Below are 22,493 nucleotides of genomic sequence, written 5' to 3'. Positions count from 1 at the left end.
CCATTGCTGTGGTAAAAAATTTATCAATGAGAACTAGTCTACAGTTAAATATATCTGCATTCATTCAAACATATTTTTTTAAAAGATTTTATTTATTCATCCAACAGAGAGAGACACAGTGAGAGAGGGAACACAAGCAGGGGGAGTGGGAGAGGGAGAAGCAGGTTCCCGCCAAGCAGGGAGCCCGATGTGGGGCTCGATCCCAGGACCCTGGGATCATGACCTGAGCTGAAGGCAGGCGCTTAACGACTGAGCCACCCAGGCGCCCCCATTCAAACATATTTATGAACCACATATCATGTACAAAGGCTTTACAAGATGCCTGTGAAGACAGAGAACCAGAAAAGACATGGGTCCCTGCCTTTGGACTTAAAGTCCAGGTGGGGAAATAAAAGGCACAAACAAAATGTAAAACAACAAAAGACTGAAATCGTGATGTGTGTCAACATTCCAAGGGGGAAATAGTTAAGGCCCCCAGTGCAGAGGGGAGAGAGGTTTCCTACAAGGGACTGAAATGACTCTGAGAAAGAAGTGTTTACACACATTCATCCATATCATGAGTGTTAAAAGAATAATATGTTGTTTTAGGATGATTCAGAAGCCTTTAAGTAGGTAAGAACTATATAAGTCATCTTTAAAAAAAAAAGATTTTATTTATTTGAGAGAGAGAGAGAGCACACAAGCAGGGGGGAGGGGCAGAGGGAGAAGAAGAAGCAGACTCCCCGCCGAGCAGGGAGCCTGATGCGGGGCTCAATCCCAGGACCCTGAGATCAGGACCTGAGCTGAAGGCAGACGCTTAACCGACTGAGCCACCCAGGCGCCCCAAGTCATCTTGAAAATAGAATCATTCAATATTCGGATCTCTTTAATTTTACATCTGTATATTATAGAGTTTTTATGGTGTATTCATGATGGGAAAAACATTTTTTTCTTTTTATTCTCTGAGACCATAGGACAGTGTTTCTCAAAAAGTATGGTTCATGGATTACCGGCAACATAAATCACCTTGGAGTTTAGTTATATATTCAGATCTCCAGACCCTATACCAAAAGGATAGAAACAGAATTTCCTGGGGAGAGGGGGAGCCTGAAAACCTGCACCTGAAAAAGGATCCTAGGTGATTCTTACACACAATGAAGTTTAAGAACCCCTGATATAGGGGAAGACTTAGTTGATCACATTTATTATTTTTTTAATTCAATAAACATGTAGATTTATTTTATTTTTTATTTTTATTTTTTTGACAGAGAGACAGCAAGAGAGGGAACACAAGCGGGGGAGTGGGAGAGGGAGAAGCAGGCTTCCCGCAGAGCAGGGAGCCCAACACGGGGCTTGATCCCAGGACCCTGGGACCATGACCTGAGCCGAAGGCAGACGCTTAATGACTGAGCCACCTAGGCGTCCCCATGTAGATTTATTTTAAATCAGAAAAATACGGAATGCTTCACAAATTTGCATGTCATCCTTGTGCAGGGGCCATGCTGATCTTGTCTGTATCATTCCAATTTTGGTATATGTGCTGCCAAAGTGAGCAGAGTTGATCACATTTATCAATAGATTTGTGAATTAATAATACCTCCAGGGGCGCCTGGGTGGCTCAGTCGGTTGAGCGTCTGGCTCTCAGTCTCAGCTAAAGTCTTGATTTCAGGGTCATGAGTTCAAGCCCTGCTTTGGGCTCCACGCTGGGTGTGGAACCTACTTACAAAAAAATATAACAGTGCTAAAAAAATAATAGTATCTCCTATTTATTGAGCACTTACTATTTGCCTGTCACAAGCTCCCATCTGGGCTATAAAACAAACTTTGTAGGTAAGTTCATAACCTCCTTTTCACAGATGGGAAACTGAAGCTCAAAGCGGATTAAAACTTACCTGAGGTCACCTGACTAGGAAGAGCTAGCCCAACCAGTTCTGTTTGCCTTCAGTGTCTTCTCCCACAATGCCCACTGCACTTATGCTATGGCTACGTGCTTATTAATAATAACAACAGCTATCATCTGAGTGCCTTTTATGTGCCGTATAATTTCAGCCTAAACCTTTCAATAAGTTCAAATGGTACTTTGCCATGTAAGGTAACTAAGAGGCAGAGATATTAATGTATCTCTCAAAATTACCTTCCACTCATTGAAACAGCGCTTTCTTATTCTGGTAGGACTTTTCCTCACTTTTACTTCCTCTAGACTGTTTCTAAAACCTTTTTCAGCTCTATCGGGACTTCCTTTCCTTGGTGTCATATATCCTGACCCTTTTGCACCTAGTTTGGAATGGCAAACCAAGAGTGGAATGTAGGCTTTCTCACAGCTACTACACTTTTTCCCAACGCAGGAACGGAGAGCTGTAGTCTGAATTAAGAGGGAAGTGTCAGTTGCTGGAAAACCTGCTGATCTTGTGACTGCAAAAAGAAAAAGACAATTTAATTAAGAAAGTCTTTCCTGGGAAAGAGGGATCACACTATCCCATGTGAGATCTTATTCTGGATTATGTCATAAATCATTTTCAGGGAGTCTCATATGGCCCCGGGGCATCCCCAAGCAGCTAGAGGGACAAAGGGCTGTTTTCATTGCTGAGTCCACCCAGGCTTGCCTTATGCCTCTCACAGGGTATGGTGAAGGAAGATAATATTCTCTTTCAAGATGCAATGACTTTGTACAATTCAGTCACATAAATAGCCAAAAATATATACATGTCTATACCCTTTTACCCAGTAATACCCTCCTAGGAAATAATTCAAAAGAAGAAAACAAAGCAACAACACAACAAAAAGTATATAAAGCAGCATTGTTTACAGCAGTGGAAAACCTGAAATGACCTACATGCCCAAGAATAGGAAGTGGGTGAGTAACAATGGTGTAAGAATGCAATGGAATGTTAGCTACTGTTGAAGAGATCCGTGTGATAAGTATACAGAAACACAAAAAGCCTTCGTTAAGTAACATAAAATGAAAGCATTAGAATGGGAAATTGTCTTGAGCTAGATAGAATAAGGAGTCAGGCAAACGTATGTTATTAGCTAGCTATATGGACAAATCACTTAACCTGAGTCTTGACTTCCACATTTATAAAACAAAGATAAAATATCCATCTTTCCAGGGTCGTTGTGAGAACTAAAGTTGATATAAACCATGGATAAAGATGAGAAGGGAGTACTAAGCAATAATTGTAAGTTTTATGCTGGGATATAGAACCACTGAAAACTTTATTTGGAAAGTACTTATTTTTTTAATATTTTATTATTTTTATTATTTTAATATATTTTTTAAAGATTTTATTTATTTATTTGAGAGAGAGCGAGCACGAGCAGAGGGAGCAGCAGAGGGAGATAGAGAAGCAGGCTCTCCACTGAGCAGGGAGCCCATGCAGGGCTCGATCCTAGGACCCTGGGATCATGACCTGTGCTGAAGGTAGGAGCTTAACTGACTGAGCCACCCCGGCACCCCAGAAAGTACTTATTTTTATGATGTTTTTTTTTTTTAAGTTTTTTTTTTTATTTATTTATTTGAGAGAGAGAATGAGAGCGAGAGAGCACACGAGAGGGGGGAGGGTCAGAGGGAGAAGCAGACCCCCCGCCGAGCAGGGAGCCCGATGCGGGACTCGATCCCGGGACTCCAGGATCATGACCTGAGCCGAAGGCAGTCGCTTAACCAACTGAGCCACCCAGGCGCCCCTTTATGATGTTTTAAATGTTATACTATTTTCCTCCTTTCTTCCTCCACGCCCTTAAAAAATTGCATACTCCCTATGTAGGAAGTATGTGCACATGTCATCAGGAAACTTGCCTAAATGGATCACTAAGCCCTATTGGGAGAAGGGTCCTAAATCCGTGCATCTGGAATCAGCTCTAAGAAAATGATAGGAACCTCAAACACTGACATATAGAAAGGTGGCTCAGCGAGGTTCCAGGGCCTGTTTTCTAAGCACTTAGGAGTTTATGTGATGCTTGTTAGATAGAGATCTCTCTCTCTACAATCTGGGGGTGGGGAAGGTCATCTCATGACCAGGATGCCTTCCATCCACCTTTGCTTCAGAATGATACCCCCTGCCTCCATTAAACCACTTCCATGCAGAGCTAGATTCATGAGCAAAGAAGGAGCAGGAGGACAGTATGAAAGAAATATTTTTTCTTTTGGCTAATATATATTGAGCACCCTCTTTGTATCAGACATTGTGTTTGGCACATATAGATACAGACTATGCCAGGTAGAATATGTTTAGAACACAGGCTTCAGAATCTTCTAGAAAACCTCTACCAAGTTAACATTGACATAGAAAAGGGTATTATTTTTTTTTAATTTTTTAATTTATTTGTTTTTTAAGATTTTATTTATTTATTTGACAGAGAGACACAGCGAGAGAGGGAACACAAGCAGGGGGAGTGGGAGAGGGAGAAGCAGGCCTCCTGCAGAGCAGGGAGCCCAACGCGAGGCTTGATCCCAGGACCCTGGGATCATGACCTGAGCAGAAGGCAGATGCTTAACGACTGAGCCCTAGAAAAGGGTATTATTGTTAGATTTTCATCTACCCATCTTCATCCAAGATCAGCAGAAAAATACAAGAATATAACTTGTTGCAAGGTTTTATTCTGGGCAAGTAAGGAAATTAATTTAAAATGGGTTCCACTGAAGTGTGGATGAAAACCATTTAGACTTGAAAAAGCAGTAGCAATCTTCTCTTACTAATGAGAAATGAATTACGGCAACAGTATGTCCAGGGCTTCTTCTGGAAAGCTTTGGGTCAGTTACTTTAGTTCCTCTAAAAAATTTCTGGAAACTTTGTTCTACTTGGCAGTAAAACAAAGATGATCTCTAGGGTTATACCAAATTCTTTTTAATTGATCGTTTTTCCTCCCCATGCTCTGCCTTCCAATAGCCAGGGACACCACTGATGAAATCTTCAGCATTGGAATGATATTTGATGTATAATTAAATAGAATACATTTAGAAGTTCAGTTTTATAGACCTTTAATCTTCAAGTTAATAAATCTTCGTGGAGAGAATCTCACAAACAAAACCAAAATATTTTTGGAAATACCATCCTCCTTGGAAAAATAAATAATCTTGAATGTAATTACTATGCATAGGAAAGAAAACATTTATCAAGAACTTTTGTATGCCAGGCAAGGTACTAAATGCTTTACACGTTATTTCATTTAATCCTCATGACCCTGTGAAGTCGGTATTATTAGCCCCACTATGTGGATGAAGTAACTGAGGCTCCAAGCAGTTAAGCCATTTGCTTAAGATCACAAAGTAACATATTAGCACATCTAGGGCTGGAACTCGGGTCAGATTCTGACTCTCATGCTTTTGCTTAAATTTTTACAGGAGTTCATTTCCAAAACACTTTCATTTACTATGGCTTATTCCATCCTCCCACCAACACAGTGATGTTGAATACAATCTTGGGATCCTCTCTTTTACCAGAAGTCACAGAGCCGGGGGCAGAACCAAGACTTAGAGCAATCATAACTTCAGTGACCTTCTACTGAGTGCCTTCTATATGGTAGGCTCTGTAATAAGTATTTTTTTATACTTTTTCCCCCATGTTAATCTTCACAATAACCTTTTGAGGTGGGCACTATTATTATCCCCTTTGATGGATGAGAAAACTGAGACTCAGAAGGGCCAACCTCTTGCCCAAGTTTCTATAGTAGTATGTCAGGACTAGAATTCAGGTTTGTAATAATGACAACATAATTGATATAAGCAGTTGCCATTTATTGAGCTGTTTTCGTGTGTTAGATATTGCTTTAAATTTTTTTTCTCAACATACTTTGAGATTTACAATTGGCATCGCTCTTTTTTTTTTAGACTTTATTTTTTTTGAAGATTTTATTTATTTATTTGATAGAGAGAGACAGATAGTGACAGGGATAGTGAGAGCACAAGCAGGGGTAGAGGCAAAGGGAGAGGGAGAAGCAGGCTCCCCATGGAGCAGGGAACCCGACGTGGGGCTTGATCCCAGGACCCTGAGATCATGACCTGAGCCGAAGGCAGACACTCAACCAACCGAGCCACCCAGGTGCCCCTAAAGACTGTATTTTTAAGTAATCTCTACACCCAGTGTGGGACTTGAACTTACAATCCTGAGAGCAAGAGTTGCATGCTCTACCGACTGAGTCAGCCAGGCACTCCTGGCATTGCTCTTTAGATGCTCACAATTTTTCAGATAAGGAACTAAGATTTATAGAAAATAAGTTAATGTCTCCAAGGCATACAAATGGGAAAGGGTAGAGCCAGGATTTGAATGCAGGTCTCTGGGGCACCTGGCTGGCCAGTCGGTAGAGAGTGCAACCCTTGATCTCAGGGTTGTGAGTTCGAGCCCCACACTGGGTGTAGAGATTACTTAAAAATAAAATCTTAAAAAAAAAAAAAAAAAAAGAATGCTGGTCTCTTTGACTCCAAGACCTATGTCCTTAACCCTAAAGCTTTGCTCACTCCTATTCTGTATCTGCATACCCTTGCTACTCAGTGTGGTCCCTAGACCAGCAGCATTGGCACTTGTTATAAATGTAGAACCCCAAGCCATGCCCCACACCTAGTGTATTTTGACAATATCCCCGCATGATTCTTGCGTCCATTAAACTTTGAGAAGCACTGCTCTGCAGCACCTCCAGCAATATATGAAATAGAGAAGAGAAGCCAGATTGTCAAGAACAGAGATTCTCGAGCGTATTCCCTTGGAAATCAGTTTTGAGCTGGAGGAAGGTATGTCCTGCTGCTAAACTTGATAACGGTGACCTTTTTCCCAATTCATAGATCAAATTAAGTCAATGAATTATATTTTCTTGTCTTTTCTTCCATCATTTTCTTTCTCTTCTTTAGAGCAGACTATCACTTGCCTGTTAGTAACTTCAGAAGATGACAATAATTGAACAGTAGTAAAGAAATACCTATGGAAAACTCGAAATGTTGTTTGTTGTATGTTTTTCCCTTTAATTTGTAAGTTTTTAAATTCTTGGATTTTGGGGGGGCACCTGGGTGGCTCAGTCATTAAGTGTCTGACTTAGGCTCAGGTCATGATCCCAGGGTCCTGGGATCGAGCCCCGCATCAGGCTCCCTGCTCCGCGGGAAGCCTGCTTCTCCCTCTCCCACTCCCCCTGCTTGTGTTCCCTCTCTTGCTGTGTCTCTCTGTCAGATGAATAAATGAAATCTTAAAAATAAATAAATAAATAAATTCTTGGTATTTTTTAAAAATGATTTTAAGTAATCTCTACACCCAATGTGGGGCTCGAACTCACAAGCCCAAGATCAAGAGTTGCATGCTCTACCAAGTAAGCCAGCCAGGCACCCCCTAAATTCTTGGATTTGTGATTGTGATTTTATATTGCATAATAGAGAACAGTTATTCTTTCTCTTCGTAAACTTGTTCCTAATTCACACTGCAGAAATAAATGTTACTGTCTCTTGGTGTTCCACAAAAAAACACCTGATTTCCACCTACGTGAACATGAGGATCAAGACTCCAGAATCTTGGGGCACCTGGCTGGCTCAGTTGGTAGAGATGATCTCTTGATCTCAGGGTCATGATTTCAAGCCCGGCATTGGGCATGGAGCCTACTTAAGAAAAATTAAAAATAGGGGTGCCTGGGTGGCTCAGATGGTTAAGCGTCTGCCTTTGGCTCAGGTCATGACCCCAGGGTCCTGGGATGGAGCCCCACATTGGACTCCCTGCTCAGCAGGGAGTTTGCTTCTCCCTCTCCCTCTACCTCTCCCCCTGCTTGTGTGTTCTTTCTGTCTCCCTCTGTCTCAAGTGAATAAATAAAATCTTTAAAAAAAAAAGAAAAAGAAAAAATACTAAAAATATAAAAATAAACCTAAAAAAAGACTTTGGAATGTCTCTAGAAATCAAATCATCTAACCAAGAGGAACTTGTCATAGTTCCAAGAGGAACTTGTTCTTACTGGATAGTAAAAATATGAGTAATTTTTATGTTCTCCTTTGTGCTTTCCTGAATATTTAAAAATATCTACAGTGAACATTCATTCATTTGACAAATATCTAAGGAAGACCTACTAAGTCACAGGCACTGTTCTAGGTGCGGGAGAGAGAGCAGTGAACAAGCCAGAAAAAAATCTGTGTTCTGGATGGGTGGTTGCCAGAGGCAGGGCAGGGGGATGGGGCAAAATAGGTAAAGGGAGTCAAAAGGCACAAACTTCCAGGTAGGGAATAAATCAGTCACAGCGATGTCACCTACAGCATGGGGACTGGTGTTAATCATACTTTATCGCATATTTGAAAGTTGCTAAGAGTAAGTCTTGAAAGTTCTCATCACAAGAAAAAAATTCTTTATGTATGGTAATGGATGTTAACTAGACTTATGGTGAATATATATTCATATATTGAATCATTATGTTGTATACCTGAAACTAATATAAACTTCAATGTTAGTTATATCTCAGTTAAAAAAAAAAATCTCTGTTCTGATGTCAGTATCTTTGGGCTTTTCCTCTTGGCCTGGTCAGAGTACTTGAAAAAGACACGTCACATTTCCTCTCTGGAAGGTCAACGCCTGGTAGCCGGAGATCTGGAAATTGAATGGAGGAACAGGGCTAGGAATCTTAGCATCCAATATCCATAAATCCACTTATCTCCCTGTTTATACAGAGACTCCTCTTCGACCTGCTCTGGAGAATAAATACTTCAGTTTTCTTTTAGAGGAAGAGTGCAGCCATTGAAGAAGGGAGAGGTAACCTGGAGATCTTAAACAGCTTTCGAAATTCTTATTTTAATCCCTGCCCAGGGTACAACCTGTAGATGGCTCCTAGACATCGCTGGTGGGCAACTGGGGGGGGGGTGGCAGGCGGGGTTAATGCCACCAAGTTTGGAGACTTGAGAGATTCGGCAGGTATAAATCAGGTTGGGCCTCGGCTTTATCCACTTTGGATTTAGGGTTCAGGTTTCTCCAGGTTAACTTAGTTAACGCTTGTCCATTTGCTTTCCAGCTTCTACTTTTTTGTTTTTGTTTCTCCTACTGGCTCCTCTCATTATTGTGGGTTCATGCTTTAAAAATCCCATTACTGTCATTTTCATGGTGTTGTAGGAGGAAACAAAAGTAGATCTGTGTGTTCATCCTTATTAACCGCTTAACTCTCATCACTCTTGAGGAACATTTTCCTATCCTAACTTGAGTTCTCTCTTGATACCATTCAAATCTTTATTCTCCTCCATTTGTCCTTAGATATTTGAATAAAATATGTGTTTTTACGTGTAGCTCACTGTGATTTAGGAAGAGTTCACTGACAGTCGCATATTTAAGCTTTTAAGTAGCAGGAAACAAATGATCGTTTTCCTCAGCAAAGCAAAAATAGAGATGAGACATATACATACTCAAATTTTTAAATTATGTATGTACAAGGTTAGCATTATTTGTAATAGCAAAAGACTGCTGGGGCGCCTGGGTGGCTCAGATGGTTGAGCATCTGCCTTCGGCTCGGGTCATGGTCCCAGGGTCCTGGGATCAAGCCCGCATCAGGCTCCCTGCTCTGCAGGAAGCCTGCTTCTCCCTCTCCCACTCCCCCTGCTTGTGTTCTTGCTCTCACTGTCTCTCTCTGTCAAATAAATAAATAAAATCTTAAAAAAAAAAAAAAGACTGCAAAAAACCTACAAGCCCATCAGTAGAGCACTTTTTTTTTTTTAAACATTTTATTTATTTATTTGAGAGAGAGAGCCCGAGCGTGCATGCACAAGCAGGGGGAGGGGCACAGGAAGAGGGAGAAGCAGCCTCCCTGCTGGGAGCCTGATGTGGGGCTCAATCCCAGGGTCCTGGGCAGAAGGCAGATGCTTAACCAACTGAGCCACCCAGGCACCCTAGTCAGTAGAGGACTTGTTAAATAAAACATACCAATCCACGTGGTAGCATATTATACAGTTAAAAAGAATGAAGCATATCTTTATGTTCTGGTATGGAAGAGTCTGTAAAGGCATAATGGAGTAAGTATAGTACGCTATCATCTGGATTTAAAGATACATACCTGTATCTGCAACAGGGTTACCTCCTGGGAGGAGAACTAGGTGACTGGGAGACAGGAAGTAGAAGAAAGACTTAGTTTTCCCTTGTATAACCTTTGTAGCATGTGCATTTTATACTACAGTCTTATATTACTTATTTTAAAAATAAAGTACTAGTGAATAGTTTTTTAAAGAATGAGCAGGGGCACATGGGTGGCTCAGTCAGTTGAGTATCTGACTCTTGGTCTCAATCTCAGGGTCCTGAGTTCAGACCCTATGTAAAAAAAATATAAATAAATAAAAGAATGAGCTCCATGACCTTTACTTGACATAATGCTCTCCCTGGTGACTTCCATCTTTCCAACTGTTACTTCTTCAAGATGGATATTGATTCCCAAATTCTTTTCTGGACAACTCCAACCCCAGTACTCTCTTATCTGATCTCCTTTGTTAGAAATGATTGTGTGCAGTAAAACTGTCACACACTAATTTGCTATGCTGCTGCTACTTCTTTTATTTTTATTTTTTAAAGATTTATTTTAGAGAGAGTGAGCGCACGAGCAGGAGGGGCAGAGAGACAGGGAGAGAGAGAATCTCAAGCCAACTCCGTGGAGTGCAGAGCGCGACATGGGGCTCGATCCCATGACCCTGAGATCATGACCTGAGCCAGAGTTGGATGCTCAACCAACTATACCACGCAGGCACCCCGCTGCTGCTTCTTTTAAAGAGTATCAACCATCTTGTATTAAACTTTCCATTTTGTATTTTCATTGTGTTTTAGTAAGCCTTTTAGGGGTTGCATGGGGGTCTTGCAAAATGAGGAGTGGCCAGTGGAGAATATGTAGGCAAGTAAAAGGGAGGAAGTACATGAGAAAGAGTTAGAGGCTCCCTCCTAGCCTATAGTCTTTCACATGCACTTACCAAGCAGAGATTCATGTGAACCAGTGACCCCTTTTTATAAAATCCTAAAAGCCCCTGGAAATGTGAAGGCTTCACATTTTACATTGAATTAGCCCAATTATCATGACATCACTTTGCTAAAAGCACTTGCACTCAAGGGATGAGAGGTGGGGAGACAGAAGCAAACATTTTGAAGCGAGACTCACAAAATTTTAGAGCCAAAAGGGCTTGAAGATCAACTAGTCCAAACCCTTACTTCATAGGTCCAAGACAAGACATTGGAGGAATTCAGGCTCAAACCCAAGTCTCTTCTTAAAACCAGTTGAACTACACCATCCAGCCTGTTGGAGCAGAGGTCTCGCCTGGATGAAAGATGGGGTTTTTCCACAGCAAGAAAGACAGGAAAGCACTGTGTCTGAAGAAGAGAAAAGAAAGCAGCAGGCGAAAAAGGGGTGGTTGTTAAGTTTTGTCTCCTCCGCAATTGTGTCCAGGGCTCCGTCGCAGTCTTTGTCAATAAAAGTCTATATTAGCAGAAGCCAAGTTAAGATAATCAGAACTAGTTTGAAACACTGCAAACCTCAACTTCCCCTTACCCAGCCCAGTCTCTTGACTTCCAGAAACCAACGAACTTCACCTTAAAGCTCTTTAACGACCTTTTCACATCCCCCTTTTCCACACCTGGAGAAGGAAGTCAGAAGAAGAGGACGCAATACAAACAGGAGCGGTTTCCCTATTTCTAGGGAATTTTCAGCAGATTTCCCAGTATCTACTGTATCGGGAAAGTGAGAACCATTTAGGGTAGGGTAGCCGTGGAGATATTGCTGCCCTCAGTCTTGTTTCCTTCCTTCTCTTTGCTATTGAAATCTTTTGCTTTGATTTCAGTAAGACACCCCACTTTTGCTGACGCCGGATTCTGCAGCCTCCTCTCTCTCGTCTCCATGCAGGGGGCGGGAACACGTTTTGAAACGAGCAGAGCGGGTGAGCACAAGAACCGGGGAGGTTCAATGGGGAATCAGTCCCATCCATCTCCAGGTTTCGGAGCCCGCCTGGCCCGGACTACAAGTCCCAGGAGACGCCGCAGAGGGACGGCGCGTTCCAGTGATCCTTCCCTCACTCTCCCGGAGAGTGGAGACAAAGGTTCCGTTGGCAGCGCACTGCGGGTTGGTTTATTTTCAACGGCGGTGACGGAGGCTGGAAGCCCGGCCGACTGCAGGCGGGGGCGTCAGGAGGCGGAATCCTCCTTCCCGAAGCACTGGAGTGGGGAGGGGGGCGGGGAGGAGGGAAGCGGGGCCACGGCCCGGGGACCGAGCCGCCCGGACAGAGCAGGCTGAGGAGATGGAGGGCGACGGGGTGCCGTGGGGGAGCGAGCCCGTCTCGGGTCCCGGCCCGGGCGGCGGCGGAATGATCCGCGAGCTGTGCCGGGGCTTCGGCCGCTACCGCCGCTACCTGGGCCGGCTGCGGCAGAACCTGCGCGAAACCCAGAAGTTCTTCCGCGACATCAAGTGCTCCCACAGCCACAGTTGTCCCTCCTCCCCCACGGGCGGCAGCGGGGCCGAGCGCGGCCCTGCCGGCGATGTCGCCGAGCCCGGGCTGCAGGCGGGTAAGGAGGGCAGCGGCGGCGGAGACGGGGCTGGAGGGGCCAGCTGGAGGGCGGACCGCACCCCTGTCCCTGCAAAACAGGCCGGGAAGGGGCGGAAAGTGGGAGAAGGGCGGCGTGGCGGGGCCGCGGGGCCTGGGCGGGTCGGATCGGCGAGGCCGTGGGCGGGCATCCCTCGGGGCGGGGGCGGGCGAGGGGCGCCCAGGGCCGCCCCGAACTCCGGGAGCGGGCTCCGGGGCCCCGGGCCAGCGGGCCGTGCGCAGGGGCCGGGGTCCCCCGAGGAGCGGGGAGGGTGGCTATGAGTGGGGAGTGGGCCGCTGTAGTCGGAGACCCGCTTAGGGATGGAGGAGTGGACAGGCAGAGGAAGAGCAGCAGGCAGGGTGCCCCTGGAGCCCGAGGAGGCCAGGGAACTGGAGTGCATTGTGTGTGTGTTGTGCGCGCGTGTGTGATTTTGTGCAATGTTTTTGCACCAGTCGCGAGGCAACTCTGTGAAGAAGCAGGAATGTACTCTAAATGGGGCTGGGGTCGCTGAAGCAAATATCTGTCTGATAGGTGCCAGGGAGTTGCCTGAAAGGTTGCTCGTGCTTATGGTGAGGAAGTTAGAGAGGAAGGGATCGGGTTTTTTGGTGGTGGGGGTGGTGGGGGTGGGGGTGGTGCTGGTGCTGGTGCTGAGACTTCTTGCCTTGATTCTCCCTGGGATGTGCTAGAGTCCCTAAAGCACTTAAAATCGTGCAGGGCTTTAATCTTTCCTAATTTCTCGCTTCATTTTCAAATGCTCTTGGTGGGGAACCGGAGGGTTTGTTAAGTACTGCGTCTAATTAGGAAATAGATTGGAAGGGAGAAGGGACTGGCGTCCCATGTGGACAAGTACTCGGGGGCCAACATAGCAAATAAGTCAGTGGGTTTAATTTAGTGATTCTCAAACTTAAGTGTGCACTAAAACCAAATTAGCATTAAAAATCTATCTCATGCTCTACCCCACATATAGAGTAGGTCTCATGGGTGGATCCTGAGAATCTAAACATGAAATGCCCCAGGGGATTCTGTTGGAAGTGGTCTACAAACAGAGTTTGGGAAGCACAAATTAGTTGCTCATAGCACATTTGAACAGGAGGCTCAGGACAGAATGAATTGTTGAACTCTTCAGAGTTTGTGTGTTGGGTCCTGCATTTCCAGAGTTGCATGTTTGATATCCTAAATTTGTCTGAGACTCCAGAAATGGTGACCAAAGTAAGATAGTAAGATTCTGATACGATCTTAAATGATACTATTCCATTTAGTTGGCCTGGGTGTAATAAACATGGGAGGAAAGGCATGATAGCTTTTTTGGAGTTGTGGTTTTGACATGTGTGCCCAGAGATTTGCTGTTCTGAAAATGGACCTACCTACAGAGGCTGTCGGAGAACTGGCAAGAAGGACTAATGTTTTCAGAGATGATCCTCAGAATGTGTACTTTCACCCTCTCCCCCCAGCAGTGCTTTCTAGCAGCTTCCCTGCTCACAAGTTTTTCTTATAGCTTACCTCAAAGAGTTCTCTATTGCTGTTACTTTATAACAACTATTTATTTTAGAATCACTACTGAAAAAAAAAATCAGAGAGATGGAGCTTTTCAAGGCACTTTGACACGCTCTTGTTTTTATTCTTTAAAAGCCAAGTTAAGAAAGACAAATGTACCCTTTGTATTTTGCCTCATTGGCTTTTCTAGTTGACTGCATCATGAACTAATCTTTGCGTATTGTATTTAACTAATTCTCTTCACCCTCTGGAGTTTGTCCATCTGAAATAAAAACCAGGGTAGGGTGCAGATGACTGGACTGGGAACAATTTGATTTTGTTCCATAAAATGCTTCCATTCCTTTCAGTATGGAGAGTTTTGTCCTTAGAGGTGAAAATGAGTTGATATCAGGGAAGATTAGTGAGGTGGCACTTACTATTTATATTTTGGGAATGCCATTTTTCCAGCTGTTTAGGTAACTGTGTTAGAAAGTAGAAACCACTCCTTAAAAGACAACTAGCTCTTGTTTTCTCCTTTTACAGGCTATCTGTGCAAGGTCAAGTTCACTCAGAGACTGTCTCAACTTTCTTTTGTGAATGTTGGTTTCTGAATAGGAACTCGGAATATTAAAAGAAGGAACACTCAAAAAATTTTTTTTATTCCCTTTATCTACTTCATCCAACCCCTACCCACCTCCCCTCTGGCAACCACAAGTTCTGTTTTGTTTGTCCCTTTTTTTTTCTTTGCCCATTTCTTTTGTTTCTTCAGTTCCACATATGAATGAAAGGAACAGTCAATTCCTAACCTAACAAACCTCTAGAAGTTTTGTGGTTTTTTTTTTTTTAAGATTTTATTCATTCGAGAGAGAGAGAGAGAGAGAGAGAGCGAGCTCGCACAAGTAGGGGGAGCGTTTGAGGGACAAGCAGACTTCCCACTGAGCAAGGAGCCTGCCATGGGACGCCATGGGACGCCATGGGACTCGATCCCAGACTGGGATCATGACCTGAGCCGAAGGCAGACGCTTAACTGACTGAGCCACCCAGGCGCCCCCTCTAGAAGGTTTTAATCATTTCAGAGTGGAAGTGTGCTTCTAGGTTGGATGTAGTATAGTATTTGAGCAACTGAAGATCATCAATTAACCCCAGATTTTTATTATATCACTTTTAACCACAAAGGAGATAGTAAGGACCCCAGAATAGTGCTTTCTTCTTAATTTTGACAGTTTTGTATTCATTGGAGTCAGTTTAGAGAGTATATAACATACATGATGTTTTAGGAGCTAAAAAAGTACTTGTGCCTGGCCCGTACAAAGTAAACTGAGTTACAAGTGAAATTTCTTTAATTCCATTCCTCCTCTGCTGCCCAAATCATTGGCCTTCTTTTCACCAAACTCCAGGGGATGAGTTTATTTTCCAGCTTCAGAAGTAATGAGAAAAAGACTTTGAAAACTTCTTTGAAAAAAGTCAGAATGGAGTGTTACACAGTAGCAGAGGGAAAAGTATTTTTCTTGTTTTGTGATCCAACAGAGTTCTTAGCTGTTGTAACATATCCTGAACGTTTGAAGACATTAGAATGAGTTGGAATGCTCTCCTCAGTGCTCTCCTCTGTGCTGCATTCCTTCAATCCTGTTTCCATTCCTTACTATCTGGATAACCTTGGGCACATCACAACTGTGCTGAGCCAGTTTCCTCATCTGGAACCGGGGATTCCAACAGTAGTGCTTGCCCTTAGGGTTGTTGGGAGTTAATATATGGTAATGTGTATGTTTAGAATAGTGCCTGTTACCGTGCTGTGTAGGTATTATAGGTAGGTCATATTATTCCATAGTATTCAGTAAACATTTGAGTATCTGGTATAGGGGACAAAGAGTCAAATAAAGACATTGGCCTTTGCCTTAGGCTAGTGGGAATCAGTCTTTCCCTTCTGTACTTTTCTCCTAAGAAAGAAAAAAGAATTATAATTATCATCATTACAGTGCACCTATTATTTGTTTCTGTTGGAGGAGGGATGAAAAGGACTAGGAAGACCTGAAGTCAGTCCTCTAGAAAGGGACAGTCTGACTTCAACCATATACGTAGGCAGCACCTAAAGCAGAAAAATGGCAGAGAGCTAAGGTATGGCTAGATTATAGGCATTTTATGGGAGTTACAATTCTTAGGTTTTTATAGCTTTTTGCCTTTGGTTGGCAAACAGCTTAGTTTCTCCAACATTCTTTGCCTTCTTTTTTTCACACCTAGTATAAACTGGTTGCCAGAATTTAAAAGAAGAGGAAAAGCACTAGTGCACTTATTTGAAATAGACATTTTTCTTGGACTCCTTAGACGGAAATCGGTATAGGTAATTAAGTGGCAGAGTGACATCTGGGGAAGAGACAGAAAATTGGGGAGAAAGGAGGTTGTTTACAGCCTGATTTCATGGGGCTGCCTTCTTACCCAGCTGCGCGGTGGGAAGTCGGGTTGTGGGGTGAAACAGCCAGAGACTGGGACAGGTGTGCTTTCTAGAGAGTAGTTTGCCCTGATCTGTTTTGGCTCTTCGGTATAACCTCTGCAGGGATGGTGCTGTAATTGTGGTTCTTATCTATGACTTTTATTACCCCAAGCATATCGAAAACTTTTGCTTTCTCTCTCAATTTTCTTCCTGTATGGAAGCAGTGACAGTGGTTGAAAAGCAAGCACAAGCATTGGAATCAGACCTGGGTTTCCTGTTGTAGTTCAGCCTCTCCTTCACTGTGTGACTTGGGCAAGTTGCTCAACCTCGTTGAGTCTTGGCTTCTTCCTATGTGAAATGGTAGTGGTATGAAATGCTGTATATCGTATGATTCCATCTGTGTGAAATGCCCAGAATAGACGAATTCATAAAGATAGTAGGTATGTTAGTGATTGCCAGCGAATGAGGAGAGAGGAAAATGCGGAGTGACTGCTAATGGATGTGGATTTCTTTTGGGAGAGTGAAAATGTTCTGGAACTAGATTGTGGTGATGGGTGCGCAGCTTTGTGAATATGCTAAAAAAGACTGAATTATACACTTTAAAAGGGTGAATTGTATCTAAATACATACATACATAAAATGGGAGTGCTAATGTCTGTCTCCCAAAGTTGTTGTGACATTTAGAGATGATCTACTTTAAAGCACTTAGCGCAGGCATATAGTTAGTGCTAAATAGATGTGGCTGTTTGAGTGTGTGTACGTATGTAGTTTGGTGAGCACTAGATTAGGAGGTTGGAGCATGGTGGGTTGGGGGAAGAATAAGAGGAGCAGAAAGATGGAATGTGGGACAGAACAGTTTTGAGCTGGAGCCAGATTCAGCCCCACGTCTCTAAACTCCCCAGTCCAATTCTGTTTCTGTGATTCCTTCCTTGTTTTCTGACCTGGCCATGAGAATATCAAATGCACCCTGGCAATGGAGAGATTTTGTTACAGATGAGTCATAGCCCAGCTATGGAGCCATAATTGACTCCAGCGGGAGACTTTATCTGATTGAATGGAGTATATGACACTACCTACTCTAGCCTCATATTCGTTTCTAGTCCCCGACATTTAGGGCACCCGGCCCCTCTTTGCTGATTTTGCTACCTCCCATACCCTGGGAGGAGCCTGGGAGGAAGCCCCCACCTTCCCATCCCCAAACACAATGGCTCTTTGCACCTTTACTTTTACAGACTCTCCCTTCCTGGGATAATCTGTTTCCCATGGCACAGGGCAGCCCACTATGAAAAGGCTTGGATAATTTTGCCTGCCTTTAAAAGAAAAGACGTAATTACCTTTAAGATTTGCCGTGTGTGTAGTTTAGTCTGAAATGTCATCACTGGTTTCAATACGTTTAGTTCTTCAGCCTTGGAAGTGGTTTTTAAGGAAAGCACGATTTAAACAAAAATCCATTCTGGTTTGTAAATTTTGTTTTGCTCTGTCTGCTTTCCCAGCACCTCCTTTTATTTCTCTGTGCTTCTCTTCTCCATCTCACTTCCTGCATTAAATGTACTTCTCAAAAACAGTCTTTTGAAAATAAAACCTCAAGAAATACGTTGTTGAAGTAAAGGGAAATATGAATTTCACCTTGTACCTTTTGCTCAATTCCTGTAGGTTCTGGACATACAGAACATGCTTTTGTATATGTGTTGTTTTGTTTGTATGATTGCTATGGATGTATTTGTTTTATCCCGCTTACTAGACTGTGAACCCTTAAGGGTAAAGGCTGTGTTTTATTCATCTTTGTATCCCCTGCAATGCCTGCCATAGTGCTTTATACGTAGTAGGCAAATAAAATACCCGTTAGGGGCGCCTGGGTGGCTCAGTCGTTAAGCGTCTGCCTTCGACTGAGGTCATGGTCCCAGGGTCCTGGGATCGAGCCCCACATCGGGCTCCCACTCCCCCTGCTTGTGTTCCCTCTCTCGCTGTGTCTCTGTCAAATAAATAAAATCTTTAAAAAATATATAAATACCTGTTAAATTATTTCCATGGCTGGTAGATACTGGAATGATGTTTTTTTCCACTTCAGAAGGACATTTCCTCCCCCATAAAAGACAGGGATTTTTGTAAATTTGCCCACATTTTACTAGCTGGACCCCTAAAAAAGAACAATGATGCATTTGAGAGATGACTGATTAGGCTGGGTTGCATTCTGTGCTGATGCCCAATGATTTTCATGCCCCAAAGAATGAGTTGCATGCAATCCCAGTATGGCGGAGCATCACCGTGGTAAAGGAAATAAATCCTTAATATTCATTCACTCAACAAATCTTTATTAATGCCTGATTCAGTAGTGGGCACAGGATACACAATGGTGAACCACTGTCCCACTAGCTGATATTATTACAAGTTGATGTTACGGAAAGAAGGATTAGTGTTTCGTCATGTTCCCTCTAGAGGATTGTCTACAAATTGGTTATCTCCTTAACTCTTACCTGTCTTTGAGGGCATGGGATAAGTCATATGGGAAGTTGTAAGATTAAATGACATTAAATGACATTGACAGAAAGAGGAGTTGAGATGCTTTACTAACTTTCTGACAGAGTTCAGGAAAATTAGGCCCAGTCTGTCTTTGATGGAGTAATTGTGATTGTCTTGTTTGTATGGCTCAAAAGCAGAATGCATTCACAAAGATTGTTGTTAGAGTGGCTTTCATCTTCCTATCTTCTCTCAGAGCTTACTCAGAGGGAAGCCAGCATGAAGAATATGAGGTGTGTGGGTGCATGTGGTTTTCTCCCTAACAGTATTAAGACCTAAGGTGGGTTTGCTCCTTACTTCTTGTAGGAAAATAGTTCACCTCTAGGGATGAAGGGTTCTGCTTCTTACACAGTGCAGGGAGTCTGGTGGTGGTATTCATAGCGAGGGTATAGAGAGTGAGTCCACGTGGAAGATGCAGTCTTTATTTCTTGACTCTCAAAGGTTGGTCTGGAGTCCCCCGTAGGATTTCCAGTCTAAGTCTAGGCCACCCCATGCTTGAAGATGGATTCAATTCTTTGCCAAATGAGGATCCTGGAATCTGACACCTTAACGAAGAACAGATGTAGCTGTGGTGGAGATAGGTGCCCCTTGCTCAGAGCTGTCAGCCAGCCTCTCTGAGAAAGTCCCCTTAGATAAGATACTCTTCCAAAGTCCAAACCAAAACTCTCTGAAGCAAAGTTGGCCAGAGCATGGGGACTCCTTGTGTCGCCTGTGGCCCCTGGTTGAAGTGCCCATCACATGCAGTGCTTTCTGTCTTCTTTAGCAGGCAGTGTGAATGGTTTGGACTACTCCCCAGCCTTGGGCCATGCGGCTGTGGGAGCTTTTTGACCACAGCTCTCTTTGGAGTTGGGCTTTGTAATGTGCTTCCGTTCCCTGGGGTGGTGTTCTCTGGGCAGGAAGATGGGAAGTAGGACTTGAGGATTGTTTTGCTTTTCACTTGTCTAATGAATAATGCCTCAAAACTATCCCGAAGAATGATGATAGGTTATGTACTCATAAAAGCCTTTGATTAAAAAAAAAAAGCACACACAAAACTCACACTTAAAAAAAAAAAATGCTTTTATCCCTTGTCTTTATTCAGATGTTAAAAAAAAAAGTCCAGCTTTAGCTTCATCAGATTAAGAACTTTAGTGCCTGATTTATGCTGGACATATTTTATAGCTTAGTGGTTTTTACCCTTTCCAGTTGATGTAATGGGGAGAAAATTACATTTCCCAGGATTTTTTTTTTTTTTAATCAAGCCAGACTTTCCAGAGCAAAGACTAAGGCCCTGTCATAAATGCAGCTAGATTCAAGACTAATTTGAATAAAAGCTCACTCTTTATTTAATTAGAGGGACAGTGTCTCAGCCCATATGGAGTGTATTTTTTAAGAATATTGTGTACAACATACTATAGCCTTAACTTTTTAAAGATTTATTTATTTATTTGAGAGAGAAAGAGAATCCTAAGCAGACTCCCCAGTGAGTGCAGAGCCGGAATGGGGCTCAATCCCCCTCTGAGATCATGACCTGAGCAGAAACCGAGTCGAAGGTTTAACTGATTGAGCCACCCAGACGCCCCCCCATTTTTAAAAAGATTTATTTATTTATTTTAGAGAGAGAGAGAGTGCAAGAAAGAGCCGGGGGGAGGGACAGAGGGAGAGGGAGAGAATCTCCCCGCTGAGCGTGAAGCCCTATGGGGGGGCTCGATCCCACACTGCTGAGATCATGACCTGAGCCGAAACCAAGAGCCAGACACTTACCCACTGAATCACCCAGGTGCCCCTAGCCTTAACTTTTAATATTATGGAGATATGTAGGTGCAAGGGGCAATGTAGGGGGAAAGTAGCCAGTAGGAGAAAAGGTGTTCTTACTCTTCTGGCGTACAAGACCCCACTGGGGGAGCCTGTTTCAGTTTTTCCTGAGTGAGTGAGTGGCCTGCTCTGCAACCTCTTATTCCATGGAGAGAAATGGAGGAGTTCTGCTGCCCCAACTTGGAAACGTACTTTGTAACCGTGGGATACAAGTAGTTACATGGTATGAAGAGGTGGAGAGGTGTTCCCTACTGCTAAGTAATCAGAAGGGACTTCTGCAAGCGATGCAAAGTCATGCAGCTTCTGGTGGCTTCTCGTTCAATGCACTGGGTGGTTACAGGTAATTTTTAGCAGCTCCTGTCCCGGAGCATGTTTGTGTGTGCCGTTTAGCCTTGAGGATTTGGATTCTAAGCCTGCTCCTGAACTGTCTACTTAGATGAGTGCCTTGAACTCCGCAGACTCTGAGCCGCCCACGGTACACTACTATCACAGGAAGGTGGAGGAGAGAGGAGGTGATGTGCCGGGCAAAAGGAGGGACAGTGAGGAAACAGTTCCTATTTCAGTTCTGTTATGACTGTATTCGATGTGTTTTTTACCTGTTGGGTTTTTTGTCAAGTAAAATTCTCTCTCCATCTCTTTTCCTGTGAGATCCAGAACCGGATACACTTTGCTGGGTATCCTTCTGGCTCATTAAAAAAAAAAAAAAAAAATTACTTTGAAATAATTTCAAATTTACATAAATGTTGCCAGAACGGTATAAAGAACTTCTCTACCCACCTCCCGCAGATTCCCCAGTTGTTAACATTTTATTGCTTTTGCACTTGCTGGTGTTCGTGGGTGTGCTCTAAATCTCTCTCTCTCTGCCTCTATTATATCGACTGTTTCTTTGAACCTTTTGAAAGCAGACTGTTGATAGGTGGTCTTCTCTCCTCTAAACGCTCCAGTGAGCCATCGTCCCCAGCAAGGACCTGCTTCTACATACCAGCGCGCAACTCCCCAAGTCAGGGCATGAACAGTGACGCGGTGCCACCGTCCAGTGCACGGAACCCCCTTACATTTTGCCAACTGTCCCAAGAATGGCTCTTTTTCTTTCTGATCCACGATCCTGCCCAGCAACACGTGTTGCGTTAGCTGTCATGTGTCTGCGGACTCCCTGAATGTGTAACAGGTCCTCGGCCTCTCCTTGGCATTTAGATCTTGGACAGGTTTAAAGGGTAGGCTTTATATTCCATAGGATGACCCTCAACCTGGATCTGCCTGTTGTTTCCTCACGACTAGACTCGGTCCTGAGCTTTTAGCAAGACGAGACACGGAAATGATGGAATGTGCATCACATGAGGGGTATTTGATGCCAATCACCCCCATCCCTGGAGATGTTAAGCTTTATCACTGGTTGTGTTGCCGTCGTCTAGGTCTCTCCACTTTAAAGTCACCATTTTTTCCCTTTGCAGTTGATTAGTCTTTAGTGGGAGGTGTTCTAAGATTTTGCTGAGAATCCCGTTCCTGAAAACACCTCCCTCCGCTAGACCTCAGCACCCATTCACAACTCCCACCTGGCTCAGTGGGATTTTCGTATCTATCATCCTTCTGTATTTCTTAGTTGGTATTCCATGGTAAGGAAGAGTTTTCCTTTTCCTTTTTTTGCTTAGCAGTTTATTCAGTTTTTTCAATGGATTATAATCCCTTACTATTATTTAAGAACATTTTTATGCCTCATTGTCCCTGATTTGGTCAGTGACCCCCCCCCCCCCCACCTTGAGCTGGTTCCTCTGTCCTTTTGACCCATTCCCATCATGGAGTCATTCTTAATGGTTATT

The 22,493-nt window shown here is 43.5% G+C and overlaps 1 protein-coding gene and 1 non-coding gene across 2 annotated transcripts in view; one reads left to right on the top strand and one right to left on the bottom strand.

Moving 5' to 3' along the window:
- Nucleotides 1-1,428: 1,428 nt before the first annotated feature.
- On the bottom strand, nt 1,429-1,535 carry LOC115938606 (U6 spliceosomal RNA). The gene has a single exon (XR_004073658.1). It is a non-coding gene; the product is annotated as a U6 spliceosomal RNA (small nuclear RNA).
- Nucleotides 1,536-12,014: 10,479 nt separating this feature from the next.
- The window catches only part of DSTYK (dual serine/threonine and tyrosine protein kinase), a 47,479-nt gene continuing 37,000 nt past the window's right edge, over nt 12,015-22,493 (top strand). Inside the window, exon 1 of the mRNA XM_081825094.1 lies at nt 12,015-12,446. Coding sequence (XP_081681220.1) covers nt 12,182-12,446 — 265 coding nt within the window. The 5' untranslated portion in view covers nt 12,015-12,181. The remainder of the gene's footprint in view (nt 12,447-22,493) is intronic.

This window comes from Leptonychotes weddellii, chromosome 6 (genome assembly GCF_054177405.1).
Source record: "Leptonychotes weddellii isolate Sample4059 chromosome 6, ASM5417740v2, whole genome shotgun sequence".
Classification (NCBI taxonomy): domain Eukaryota; kingdom Metazoa; phylum Chordata; class Mammalia; order Carnivora; family Phocidae; genus Leptonychotes; species Leptonychotes weddellii.
This window is presented reverse-complemented; position numbering and strand designations above follow the sequence as displayed.